A 12,992-nucleotide genomic window follows, 5' to 3' on the forward strand; every position below is an offset into this window, starting at 1 on the left:
GATTTGTTTGTCAAAGAGTTTGTTCTCTTCATTGTCGGCGGCAGGTGACCCGGCGGTTGACGGAGGGGGACTACGGCCTCCAGGGGAACAGCATGCTGGAGGACCGACCCACCTCCAACCTGGAGAAGCTTCACTTCATCATCGGCAACGCCATCCTACGGCCCGCACTCAGGTGGGAGACCTGGCTGCTTTAAGGGTGTCACACCCTGCAGTAATAATAATAAACTTTATTGGTACAGCACCTTTCGTACAAGACAATAATATTAATTACGTAAAATTAGCTGCTATCAACATTTCCACTTGAGGGTGGCAGGAGAAGAACGAGGCTCCAGGCTACATCAGCTGCTGCTAGCATAACATACCTGAATCTCTCACTGAGCTGTCAACAGTACAGTTGCATTGTGGGTAATGTAGGCTAGGCGACGAATGTAGAGAATCAAAAAGACGATATTTGGTTCCGCTGCCTCAATTTTTATGCTTTACTTTTTAACTTTCCAGCGTCTGACAGTTTTATAGAATGAAAATAAATCTTTATTGCAGACCCAGGGTTCATTACACAAGCACAATATTAAACCATGGGATTTAAGGCAAGGAGACAACAATAAATAATGTAGAATCATTATTCAGTGAACATCATCTCGTGAATATTTATACAAACGTTCATGCCACTTATACCAGCACAATATTCTATTTATTCAGCTGTTGTGTTTCTGTCTCAGGGATGAGATCTACTGTCAGATCTCCAAACAGCTCACTCAGAATACGTCCAAGAGCAGCCACGCCCGCGGATGGATCCTGCTGTCTCTGTGCGTGGGCTGCTTCGCCCCCTCCGAGAAGTTTGTCAAGGTAAGAACACTGACTTCACTCGGGAACATTTTAAATCCTCTCTCAAGACTTCTTTACGTGTGGCCTGTTTCATTTGTGTCCTTTCATCCATTGTTTTTTCCCTGCTGTTGTATTTATTGTGTTGACACTGATTTTGTATTTGATTGCTCTCACGCCTTCTTGTATTTCTTTATTTGTGAAGCACTTTGTTACAGTATTTATTTTAAAGTGTTATATAAATAAAGTCGTAGTATTATTATTGGTATTAGTATTATTATTATTATTATTATTAGTATTATTATTAGTATTATTATTAGTATTATTATTAGTAGTAGTAATATTATTATTATAATTATTATTAGTATTATTAGAATTATTAGAATTATTATTAGTATTATTATTAGTATTATTATTATAATTATTATTAGTATTATTAGTATTATTATTAGTATTATTAGTATTATTATTAGTATTATTAGTAGTAGTAGTATTATTATTAGTCTTATTATTATTATTAGTAGTATTATTATTAGCATTATTAGTATTATTAGTAGTAGTATTATTATTATTAGTCTTATTATTATTATTAGTAGTAGTATTTATTAGTATTATTATTAGCATTATTAGTAGTATTAGTAGTAGTATTATTATTATTAGTTTATTATTATTAGTAGTATTATTATTGCATTATTATTATTATTAGTATATTATTATTAGCATTAGTATTATTATTAGTATTATTAGTAGTGTATTATTATTATTAGTCTTATATTATTATTATTAGTAGTATTATAGTATTATTATTAGGCATTATTAGTATTTATTAGTAGTAGTAGTTATTAATTAGTCCTTATTATTATTATAGTAGTAGTATTATTAGTATTATTATTAGTCTTATTATTATTATTAGGGCATTAGTATTATTAGTAGTAGTATTATTATTAGCATTATTAGTATTATTAGTCTTATTATTATTATTTAGCATTAGATATTAGTAGTAGTATAGTATAGTATTCTTAGCTAGTAGTATTTATTATTAGTAGTAGTATTATTATTAGTGTTATTAGTGTTATTATTTTTATTTTTTATGTTTTATTTTATTTTATTTTTTATTTGCAGCAGCCACAATGGAGTTTAACAGAATAATCTTTTTTAATGTATCTAAAGAAATCACTGATAAATGTCAACTAGAACCATCATATTTTGCATGAAGCTTTTAAGATGGCTTTATTCTTCCTGGGAACCTCAGTGTCAGAGATTTGATGAAGGTTTTCTCCGACTCTCTATTTGTTGTTTTCTTTCCGTCTTCAGTATCTACGGACATTTTTGAACAACGGTCCCCCTGGTTACGCTCCATATTGTGAGGAAAGGTTGAGGAGGACGTTTGTGAACCGCACAAGGACCCAGCCGCCATCTTGGTTGGAGTTACAGGTACTGAACATCTTTAAGTCGTCTCGCTTTGGTATCTGCAGGTCACAATATTCAGTTTCCTTAAAATGTTTTAAGGTCCTGTCAGTTTTTATTAATTATATCAGAAATGATTGTTGGAAAGTACTATAAAGAAATATGATATAATAATAAACAAATAGATGTCAAGCTTTTAAACTACAATCAGAATACCAAACTATTACAAGCAGAACATGGATCCAACATTAATGTTTCATTATGTTCCATTAAAATCCGTTTTTAAGACACGTAACGTTTGGTTTTCCATCATGATTTCAAGCTTTGGCCGGTCGTTATGATCATTAAACTGATAATAAATTTAGTTATATGTCGTATTAAAAACGTCTTTAATCTTTTAATTAAAAAATAGTTGTTGTTTAAAGTGACATTTAAAGGTCATGTTGTTCTTCGGCCCTCAGGCCACCAAGTCTAAGAAGCCCATCATGCTGCCGGTGACGTTCATGGACGGCACCACCAAGACTCTCCTGGCAGACTCGGCCACCACCGCCAGCGAGCTCTGCAACGCTCTGGCCGACAAAATCAACCTGAGAGATCGCTTCGGCTTCTCGCTGTACATCGCCCTGTTTGACAAGGTCTGTATAAATATTATGTACGCAGGTAGACAGCTGTGGCTGTTGTTACTCGACAAGAAGGCAACTTCTGAAGTTCATCTATGACTCCTTAGTTCACGTTACGCTACAAGCACCACAACAGCAACAACGACACTTCCTGTTTATTTCACAATAAGAGCCCCTGCTTCCTGCTTGCTTTGCTGACTTCACTGTTTCTTAATCCGCTCTCGATCAGGTGTCGTCTCTGGGCAGCGGTAGCGACCACGTCATGGACGCCGTCTCCCAGTGTGAGCAGTACGCCAAGGAGCAGGGCGCCCAGGAGAGGAACGCCCCCTGGAGGCTGTTCTTCAGGAAGGAGATCTTCAACCCCTGGCACAACCCGACCGAGGACCACGTCGCCACAAACCTGGTTTACCAGCAGATCGTACGCGGGGTGAAGTTTGGAGAGTACCGCTGCGAGAGGGTGAGCAGCTGCTTGAACTGTAGTGTATTGAATTGTTAGAGGAGACCCTGTGCACTAAAGTATAGCTTAACCCCTCCACCCAGTAGATGAATAAATGAAGGACGCATGAACAGTCAGGGTTACAAATGATTTCTCCATAAACATATATTTAGTCTTCCTATGAAGACAAAGAAAGGTGAGATGTGTATCTCACGATTCGCCCTGCGTCTGTCCCGAAGGAGGAGGACCTGGCCGAGCTGGCGTCTCAGCAGTACTTTGTGGATTACGGCGCTGAGGTCCTCCAAGACCGCCTGCTCAGCCTCATCCCCTCCTACATCCCCGACAGAGAAATCACCTCCACTAAGACTGCAGAGAAGTGGCTTCAGCTCATCGTCAGCGCCCACAAAAAGGTACCTGACACCAAGAGCGGACTCTTCTTTCTGAACTAGTGACGGTAACTAACTGCAGCTGTGTGTGCAGGGAGTTCACACCGACAGGAGGCTGAACACGCAGAAGGTGAAGGAGGACGTGGTGGATTTTGCTCGTTTAAAGTGGCCTTTACTCTTCTCGCGCTTCTACGAGGCCTTCAAATTCTCAGGTTGGTACATATATATATATACATATACATATATATACATATATATATATATACATATACATATACATATACATATACATATACATATATCGTATATTTGTGACTCTGTAATGATTTTTGACCTGCAGTGTATACGTAACACGCCGTCGTCCTCACTGTTTTTTGTTGTGGATTTGTCCCCGTCTGTCCACACAGGACCCAGTCTGCCCAAGAATGACGTGATCGTGGCGGTGAACTGGACCGGGGTTTACTTTGTGGACGAACAGGAGCAGGTTCTTCTGGAGCTTTCCTTCCCAGAGATCACTGCTGTGTCCAGCAGCAGGTAACACTATTGTTTACAGTCTCATTTAAAGCTTATGTTCACCCACAGAATTACAAGAAGAGTGCCGGGTTTCTTAGTTTTCTTGTCAGAGCATTTAGGGATGTAAATATATCAACATATATTTAACACATGTTTTTGTAGATTACCCACCATAGCTTTAATTTAATTTGATTAAAGTCATTGTACTTTCCAGAGGGGGTAAACTCCAGGGCCAGAGCTTCACCTTGGCCACCATCAAAGGAGACGAGTACACGTTCACCTCCAACAACGCAGAGGACATCCGCGACCTGGTGGTCGACTTCCTGGAGGGTCTGAGGAAGAGGTCCAAGTACGTGGTGGGTCTGCTGGACTGTCCCAACCCCGGTGAGCCTCACTGAACAAGGAAGAGTTTTAAACGGCGTTGTGTGTGAATGATCTTTTTAATTCTCTCCATGTGTGATCTTAACCTCTCAGGCGGGGTGGACTCCACGTTCCTGAGCTTCTCTAAAGGGGACTTGATCATCGTAGACGAACACAGCGGAGAGCATGTGATGAACTCCGGCTGGGCTCCCGGCATCAACGACCGGACCAAACAGCGAGGAGACTTCCCCGCCGACTGCGTCTACGTGCTGCCCACCATCACCAGGCCGCAGTACGACGTCGTGGTGAGCGCTAGCTAGCTGCTAATTAACCGCGTGGGCTGGAGTTTTAATCTATTTCCATTTATTTCACCATTTCACTCGGGACGTATTCGCATTCAAATACAAACATAATAGATTATGTCTGCTTATAATAAGGTAAAAGGTTTATTATCTGCTCATGACATGGTAAATGCATTTCTTATTTCCATTTTATTTCAGTTTATTCCAATTGTGCAACCTTAGTGAAGCCAGAACCGTGTTTTTATATTATCTGTGTTCTAAAAGCTTTGAATTCAGTTTCCTGACAAACACAAAGACGCACTATGCTTTCAGACTTTATGTGACATTAATAAGATCTTTAAAAGTTATACATTCTCTTTGTCTCCGTCCCTGTCAGGCTCTTGTGACGATGACTCCGGATCAGAGGAGAGAATCTATCAGTTTGAGCGTCTCCGATGTCGAGGACAAAATTAAAGCCTACACACTGGAGGAGTTCTCCTACGACTACTTCAGGTGTGTTTCCTAATCCTCTGCATATAGACATACGTAGATATGAGTCATAGCTTCTACCCTTCCTGCTTGTCTCCAGGCCTCCTCCCAAGAGCACTCTGAGCAGGGTGATGATCTCCAAGAGCCGAGGGAAGGAGCGTCTGTGGAGCTGCACCAGGGAGCCTCTCAAGCAGCCGCTGCTGAAGAAGGTTCTGGCCCACGAGGAGCTCTCCCAGGAGGCCGGCCTGGCCTTCATAGATATCCTTTAGAGGCTGAGCAGGTTCTGTATGCGCGTTAAATGTTTACACCAGTGGGTCTTTAGTCTCTGACCCTTTTTGACACCTCGAGTGGCGTTAAAACGCTGTAGTAGTTTTGGATCTCTTCCCACAATCCCATTAAGCGTGGAGGGTCAATAAAATGTACTTTTACTTTAGTAAATTATTGCCAAACCACCCCCTGTCTGTCGGTGGATTCCCTGTTGAGTCCTTGACCCCGGCTCTACCTGTGATGAAGTATATGGGCGACTACCCGTCCAAACGGGCGCGGTCAGTCAACGAGCTCACCGACCAGATCTTTGAAGGAGCGCTGAAGGCCGAGCCGCTCAAAGACGAGATCTTCTGTCAGATCCTCAAACAGCTGACTGACAATCACATCAAGTAAGTCTGAAGCACGCATGTTCTGTTTTATTTTATTTATTTGAATTAGAAAACATCCCATAAATGAGTCCAATTCTGAATTTGCAAAATAACTAGAGTTTCAAATAAGTATAAAGTATAAAGTAGCATAAATAGCATCCAGCACTTTACTTTCCTCCCTGTTGAATATATAATGCATCAAATAATAACATTTTTATGTGTGACTGTACATTTAATCACAGCTGTCCGCTCTGAGCTCTGTCTGCACACGCTGCTCTTATACACACGTGATATGTAAATGTGTGCACATAAAACCAGCCTCCATCTTTTTTACATGGTAGTAAGTTGGTAAAACGTTAAAAAGCAGCAAGAACAGAAATAAATACAAGTTAAAATAGATTAATGCACAATAAATGAATAATGTGTGTGTGTGTGTGTGTGTGTGTGTGTGTGTGTGTGTGTGTGTGTGTGTGTGTGTGTGTGTGTGTGTGTGTGTGTGTGTGTGTGTGTGTGTAGGTACAGTGAGGAGAAGGGCTGGGAGCTGCTGTGGCTCTGCACTGGTTTGTTTCCTCCCAGTAACGTCCTGCTGCCTCACGTCCAGAAGTTCCTCCAGGCCAAGAAGCATTACCCTCTGGCTGCAGACTGCATGCAGCGGCTGCAGAAAGCCTTACGGTAACACACACACACACACACACACACACACACACACACTCCTCTGATCGTCTTAAACAGTTCTGTGTATTACGCTGCGTTAACTTCCACTTCCTTTGTTATTTGTTGCAGAAATGGATCCAGGAAGTATCCCCCTCACCTGGTGGAGGTGGAGGCCATCCAGCACAAAACCACTCAGATCTTCCACAAAGTTTACTTCCCTGACGACTCAGACGAGGTCAGTGACGAGGAAATACATTATATATTAACTTATATATAATAACGGCAGCTTGTATTGTATATGAAGTGAGAGTAACTTATAAAACGCTCTTCTATAACCTCTTGTAAATAAAATGCAGCATCGCTCAACAGCAGCTTTTAGTGGATAACATTATTGTTGTCAGACTCCTTATATGTTAAGAAGCATTTTTTGATAATATCCGAAAGGTTTGAATGATTTTTACGAGCCTGAAAAGGCTTTTAAATCTTAAAACAATCATACTTTGTATTAACAGATACTGCACATGGCCCTTCTGTAAACCTGCTGCTGAACTTATTTGCCATAAAAACCCACATTTCTATCATAATGTCAAACGTACTCCGTTTGTACCCACGCAGTATTTTGCTGTTTGTGTTCGCAGGTGTTTGAAGTGGAGTCGAGCACGAAGGCCAAAGACTTCTGCCACAACATCTCCGGACGTCTTCTGCTCAAATCCTCCGAAGGTTTCAGTCTTTTTGTGAAGATCACTGACAAGGTGAAGATGTTTGTCTGGATGCTCCTAAACATTTATTCAGTAACTGCAGGAGTTTCCTTCGGTAGAGAGCAAAGCTATTTAATATGATGCAAAAACAATATAAATAAGAAGATTGTGTGAAACGCTCAAAAGCTCCAGAACACTGACTGGAAGACACATCTGATCTTCTGGTTCTCCAGGTCATCAGTGTTCCCGACGGCGACTTCTTCTTCGACTTTGTGCGGCACCTGACCGACTGGATCAAGAAAGCCAGACATGTGAAAGACGGTAAAAATAAATGTTCTTGAATTCTTCCTTTCTTTAAAGCTTGTGTGTTTTGCTCCTTGATCTGTATCACCTGTGTGTTGGCGGTGCAGGTGTGGTGCCCTCACTGACGTATCAGGTGTTCTTCATGAAGAAGCTGTGGACGAACACTCTGCCAGCAAAGGACTCCATGGCCGACTCCATCTTCCACTATTACCAAGTGAGGAATTAATCTGAAAACCTTGTTTATTTAACTCAACCGAACAAATCTGTGAAATTATTTCCAGCTGTTTTAAGTGTATTTCATGTTATTTCTTGATGCTGACAAAACAAAATGTCTAAATAATATAAACATGTGAGACTCACTTGTTAACTGGCCTCTGTTTATCCTAAAGAAGTGCTCAAATAAGTTGCTGACTATTAACTACAAAAGTAAAAGCACTGATTGTGCAGTAAATGTTTTATATTAAATCTGATGTTCCTGTTACATTAATGTGTGTGTTACATGTTCCTGTTACATTAATGTGTGTGTTACATGTTCCTGTTACATTAATGTGTGTGTTACATGTTCCTGTTACATTAATGTGTGTGTTACATGTTCCTGTTACATTAATGTGTGTGTTACATGTTCCTGCTGCATTAATGTGTGCGTTACATGTTCCTGTTACATTAATGTGTGTGTTACATGTTCCTGTTACATTAATGTGTGTGTTACATGTTCCTGTTACATTAATGTGTGTGTTACATGTTCCTGTTACATTAATGTGTGTGTTTAATGTGTGTGTTACATGTTCCTGTTACATTAATGTGTGTGTTACATGTTCCTGTTACATTAATGTGTGTGTTACATGTTCCTGTTACATTAATGTGTGTGTTTAATGTGTGTGTTACATGTTCCTGTTACATTAATGTGTGTGTTACATGTTCCTGTTACATTAATGTGTGTGTTTAATGTGTGTTACATGTTCCTGTTACATTAATGTGTGTGTTACATGTTCATGTTACATTAATGTGTGTGTTACATGTTCCTGTTACATTAATGTGTGTGTTACATGTTCCTGTTACATTAATGTGTGTGTTACATGTTCATGTTGCATTAATGTGTGTGTTACATTAATGTGTGTGTTACATGTTCCTGTTACATTAATGTGTGTTACATGTTCCTGTTACATTAATGTGTGTGTTACATGTTCCTGTTACATTAATGTGTGTGTTACATGTTCCTGTTGCATTAATGTGTGTGTTACATGTTCCTGCTACATTAATGTGTGTGTTACATGTTCCTGTTACATTAATGTGTGTTACATGTTCCTGTTACATTAATGTGTGTGTTACATGTTCCTGTTACATTAATGTTTGTGTTACATGTTCCTGTTACATTAATGTTTGTGTTACATGTTCCTGTTACATTAATGTGTGTGTTACATGTTCCTGTTACATTAATGTGTGTGTTACATGTTCCTGCTACATTAATGTGTGTGTTACATGTTCATGTTACATTAATGTATGTGTTACATGTTCCTGTTGCATTAATGTGTGTGTTACATGTTCCTGTTACATTAATGTGTGTGTTACATGTTCCTGTTACATTAATGTTTGTGTTACATGTTCCTGTTACATTAATGTGTGTGTTACATGTTCCTGCTGCATTAATGTGTGTGTTACATGTTCCTGTTACATTAATGTGTGTGTTACATGTTCCTGTTACATTAATGTTTGTGTTACATGTTCCTGTTACATTAATGTTTGTGTTACATGTTCCTGTTACATTAATGTGTGTGTTACATGTTCCTGCTACATTAATGTGTGTGTTACATGTTCCTGTTGCATTAATGTGTGTGTTACATGTTCCTGTTACATTAATGTGTGTGTTACATGTTCCTGCTACATTAATGTGTGTGTTACATGTTCCTGTTACATTAATGTGTGTGTTACATGTTCCTGTTACATTAATGTGTGTGTTACATGTTCCTGTTGCATTAATGTGTGTGTTACATGTTCCTGTTGCATTAATGTGTGTGTGTTACATGTTCCTGCTGCATTAATGTGTGTGTTACATGTTCCTGTTACATTAATGTGTGTGTTACATGTTCCTGTTGCATTAATGTGTGTGTTACATGTTCCTGCTGCATTAATGTGTGTGTTACATGTTCCTGCTGCATTAATGTGTGTGTTACATGTTCCTGTTACATTAATGTGTGTGTTACATGTTCCTGTTACATTAATGTGTGTGTTACATGTTCCTGTTACATTAATGTGTGTGTTACATGTTCCTGTTACATTAATGTGTGTGTTACATGTTCCTGTTACATTAATGTGTGTGTTACATGTTCCTGTTACATTAATGCGTGTGTTACATGTTCCTGTTACATTAATGTGTGTGTTACATGTTCCTGTTACATTAATGTGTGTGTTACATGTTCCTGTTACATTAATGTGTGTGTTACATGTTCCTGTTACATTAATGTGTGTGTTACATGTTCCTGTTACATTAATGTGTGTGTTACATGTTCCTGTTACATTAATGTGTGTTACATGTTCCTGTTACATTAATGTGTGTGTTACATGTTCCTGCTACATTAATGTGTGTGTTACATGTTCCTGTTACATTAATGTGTGTGTTACATGTTCCTGTTACATTAATGTGTGTTACATGTTCCTGTTACATTAATGTGTGTGTTACATGTTCCTGTTACATTAATGTGTGTTACATGTTCCTGTTACATTAATGTGTGTGTTACATGTTCCTGTTACATTAATGTGTGTGTTACATGTTCCTGTTACATTAATGTGTGTGTTACATGTTCCTGCTACATTAATGTGTGTGTTACATGTTCCTGGTCTGTAAGTTTGAGGGAACGTTACATATGCAGCTTCACAGCGAGCGTCTTCTCTCTCCAGGAGCTGCCTAAGTATCTGCGAGGCTACCACAAGTGTTTGAAGGAGGAGGTGCACCAGCTGGCGGCACTGATCTACAGGGTGAAGTTTGAGGAGGATAAATCCCACTTTCACAATATCGCCAAGATCCTGAAGGAGCTCGTCCCCCAGGACCAGATCAGACATCTGTCCCCCGACGACTGGAAGAGGGTGAGCTGTGATAACACTCGAGCAGAGAGGACGTGCACATCTGTGGCCTGCTGCATGAAACACCTTCAGGCTTCATTTCTCCTTATCTGAGGGACTTAGTTTAGGGTTTTGCATATAATCCCTTAAAAGAGATTTCACAGCTGTAAAGGTTTCCATGAATACTTTTGTTAGCGTGCACGCTTTGTTTAAAACAAAACGCAAAACCTGTCTGTTTGCTGTTCTGGCTCCAAAATGGTGGAACGAGCTCCCCATTGATGTCAGGTCTGCAGGAAGTCTGCACTTCTCAGGAGGAAGAAGCTTCTGGAGGAATATAATAATAATAATAGAACGTTAACTTCGGGTGATTCCCTCCTCGTGTGTTCTGTGTCTCCCTCTCAGTCCATCATGTCGCTGTTCAACAAGCACTCAGGAAAGACTCGAGAAGAAGCCAAACTGTCCTTCCTCAAAATCATCTACAAGTGGACCACGTTCGGTTCTGCCTTTTTTGAAGTCAAAGTTAGTAATGTTTTTAAAATATACGTTTTGGAGCTGTATTTTGCAGAATGTTACGTTTCAGAATAAAGCAGATTAAATGATTGACGTGCACATTATTGCTCTTTATATACGGCTTTAAATGTTTTATTAATAATCTGAATCTGCACAGTAACTAAAGCTTTTAGAATCATGGAAGGGGAGCGCAGTACAAGTGTAAAGCAGCATAAATCTGAATAACTCAAGTAAAGAACAAGTACAAATGGATTTTTCACCATTTCTTGAAAAGTTTTTATTCTATTTTGTTCTTTCTGCAGCAAACAACTGATCCAAATTACCCAGAAACCCTCCTGATAGCGATCAACAAACATGGAGTCAGTCTCATTGATCCAAAGTCAAAGGTGGGTTCATTCATGGACATAAGTATAAAAACTGATTCAGATCTTGTTCAGCGCGACTTTATGTTCTAAACGAGTGGATCTAAAGCAACATGCGTACTTCTTACGATATCTTCCTGGTGTATCTCCTGCAGGACATCCTCACCACTCACCCCTTCACTAAGATCTCCAACTGGAGCAGCGGCAACACGTATTTCCACATCACCATCGGAAACCTGGTGCGAGGAAGCAAACTGCTGTGTGAGACCTCACTGGTGAGGAACTGGCTCTAACATATGAGGTTTCAAAAGAACAGGGAGATTAAATAAGATGTGAATGTTTCGTGTTTAGTCATTGCTCATTCATTCATTGCTAACGTAGTCAGACAACACGTGCTCTTCTTCTAGCATCACCTGAAGTTTAATGTGGACACAAGTGCAGAAGACTGCACACGGCGATAAGCTCGGATCAGCCTTCTAAAGATTCTCTCACGGGATTTTCATGGCTGCCATTGTTTATTATTATTATTATTATTATTATTATTATTACCTGTGTTTTGTTCAGCGGTGGAAGAAGTAATCCATTACAAGTAAAAGTCGTGAATTTTGAAAATAGTTCTGCATCATATCGTATGTTTTTATTAAAGAATCTAAGTTTGTATAAAATGTAAATATGAATAATGAAGTACAGCACTTAAGCAAATGTACTTACCACTTGTTTTTAGAGAAATTCAAACTTAATTTATAGTGAGAAATAGCAGGAATTATGGTTAATAGTTAATAGTTAAATAAATAACAAGAAGTAATAGAGCCACACATCCCAATTACAGCATTTCTGACCTTTGACCTCTGACCCCTCAGGGCTACAAAATGGACGACCTCCTGACCTCTTACATCAGCCAGATGCTGACGACCATGACCAAACAGCGAACGTCCCGGGGCAGCAGCAAGTGAGCGGAGCGGCTGGAAACATCGATGCTGCACTCACACTCACACACACACTCACACACACACTCTCACACACACTCTCACACACACTCACACACACTCACACACACACTCACACACACACGCACACACTCTCACACACACTCACACACACTCTCACACACACACTCACACACACTCACACACACACTCACACACACAGTGTGAACACACGTCAACAAAAAGCACTTATTTCACACAAAACTGTGTGAATTGAACCAAAACAAAACCAAAGTGGTTAACGGTGACGCTGTAACGCCAACACTTTCATTTGTTATTAGTTTATCGGCCCTGTCTTAAAAACTCACCGGTTGCCTTTTTAAAATGACCTTTTCCCAACCAACACGGCCGTTTGGACGACTTTCTATAAGAACTATAAGTACTGCACGCTGCGGCTGTTACCTGCTGCTTGTTCCGCAGCGTTCAAAGGTTTGGACTCTGCATGCGTTCACGTCTCTTTACTTTAGATGTTA

General features: G+C 39.6%; 1 protein-coding gene across 1 annotated transcript in view; it reads left to right on the top strand.

Annotated features, from left to right (window-relative positions):
• The window catches only part of LOC115004997 (unconventional myosin-VIIa-like), a 41,530-nt gene extending 28,933 nt beyond the window's left edge, over nucleotides 1-12,597 (top strand). The window contains 23 exon segments of the mRNA XM_029426764.1: nucleotides 45-172; nucleotides 720-846; nucleotides 2,137-2,256; nucleotides 2,691-2,864; nucleotides 3,079-3,306; nucleotides 3,525-3,695; nucleotides 3,766-3,883; nucleotides 4,079-4,205; nucleotides 4,399-4,568; nucleotides 4,659-4,849; nucleotides 5,223-5,338; nucleotides 5,415-5,572; nucleotides 5,817-5,970; nucleotides 6,466-6,621; nucleotides 6,733-6,838; nucleotides 7,242-7,355; nucleotides 7,535-7,622; nucleotides 7,712-7,818; nucleotides 10,500-10,685; nucleotides 11,064-11,180; nucleotides 11,474-11,557; nucleotides 11,689-11,808; nucleotides 12,394-12,597. Of these exon segments, the coding sequence (XP_029282624.1) occupies nucleotides 45-172; nucleotides 720-846; nucleotides 2,137-2,256; nucleotides 2,691-2,864; nucleotides 3,079-3,306; nucleotides 3,525-3,695; nucleotides 3,766-3,883; nucleotides 4,079-4,205; nucleotides 4,399-4,568; nucleotides 4,659-4,849; nucleotides 5,223-5,338; nucleotides 5,415-5,572; nucleotides 5,817-5,970; nucleotides 6,466-6,621; nucleotides 6,733-6,838; nucleotides 7,242-7,355; nucleotides 7,535-7,622; nucleotides 7,712-7,818; nucleotides 10,500-10,685; nucleotides 11,064-11,180; nucleotides 11,474-11,557; nucleotides 11,689-11,808; nucleotides 12,394-12,486 (3,153 nt within the window). The 3' untranslated portion in view covers nucleotides 12,487-12,597.
• Nucleotides 12,598-12,992: the final 395 nt, after the last annotated feature.

This window comes from Cottoperca gobio, unplaced genomic scaffold (assembly GCF_900634415.1).
Source record: "Cottoperca gobio unplaced genomic scaffold, fCotGob3.1 fCotGob3_237arrow_ctg1, whole genome shotgun sequence".
Lineage (NCBI taxonomy): Eukaryota > Metazoa > Chordata > Actinopteri > Perciformes > Bovichtidae > Cottoperca > Cottoperca gobio.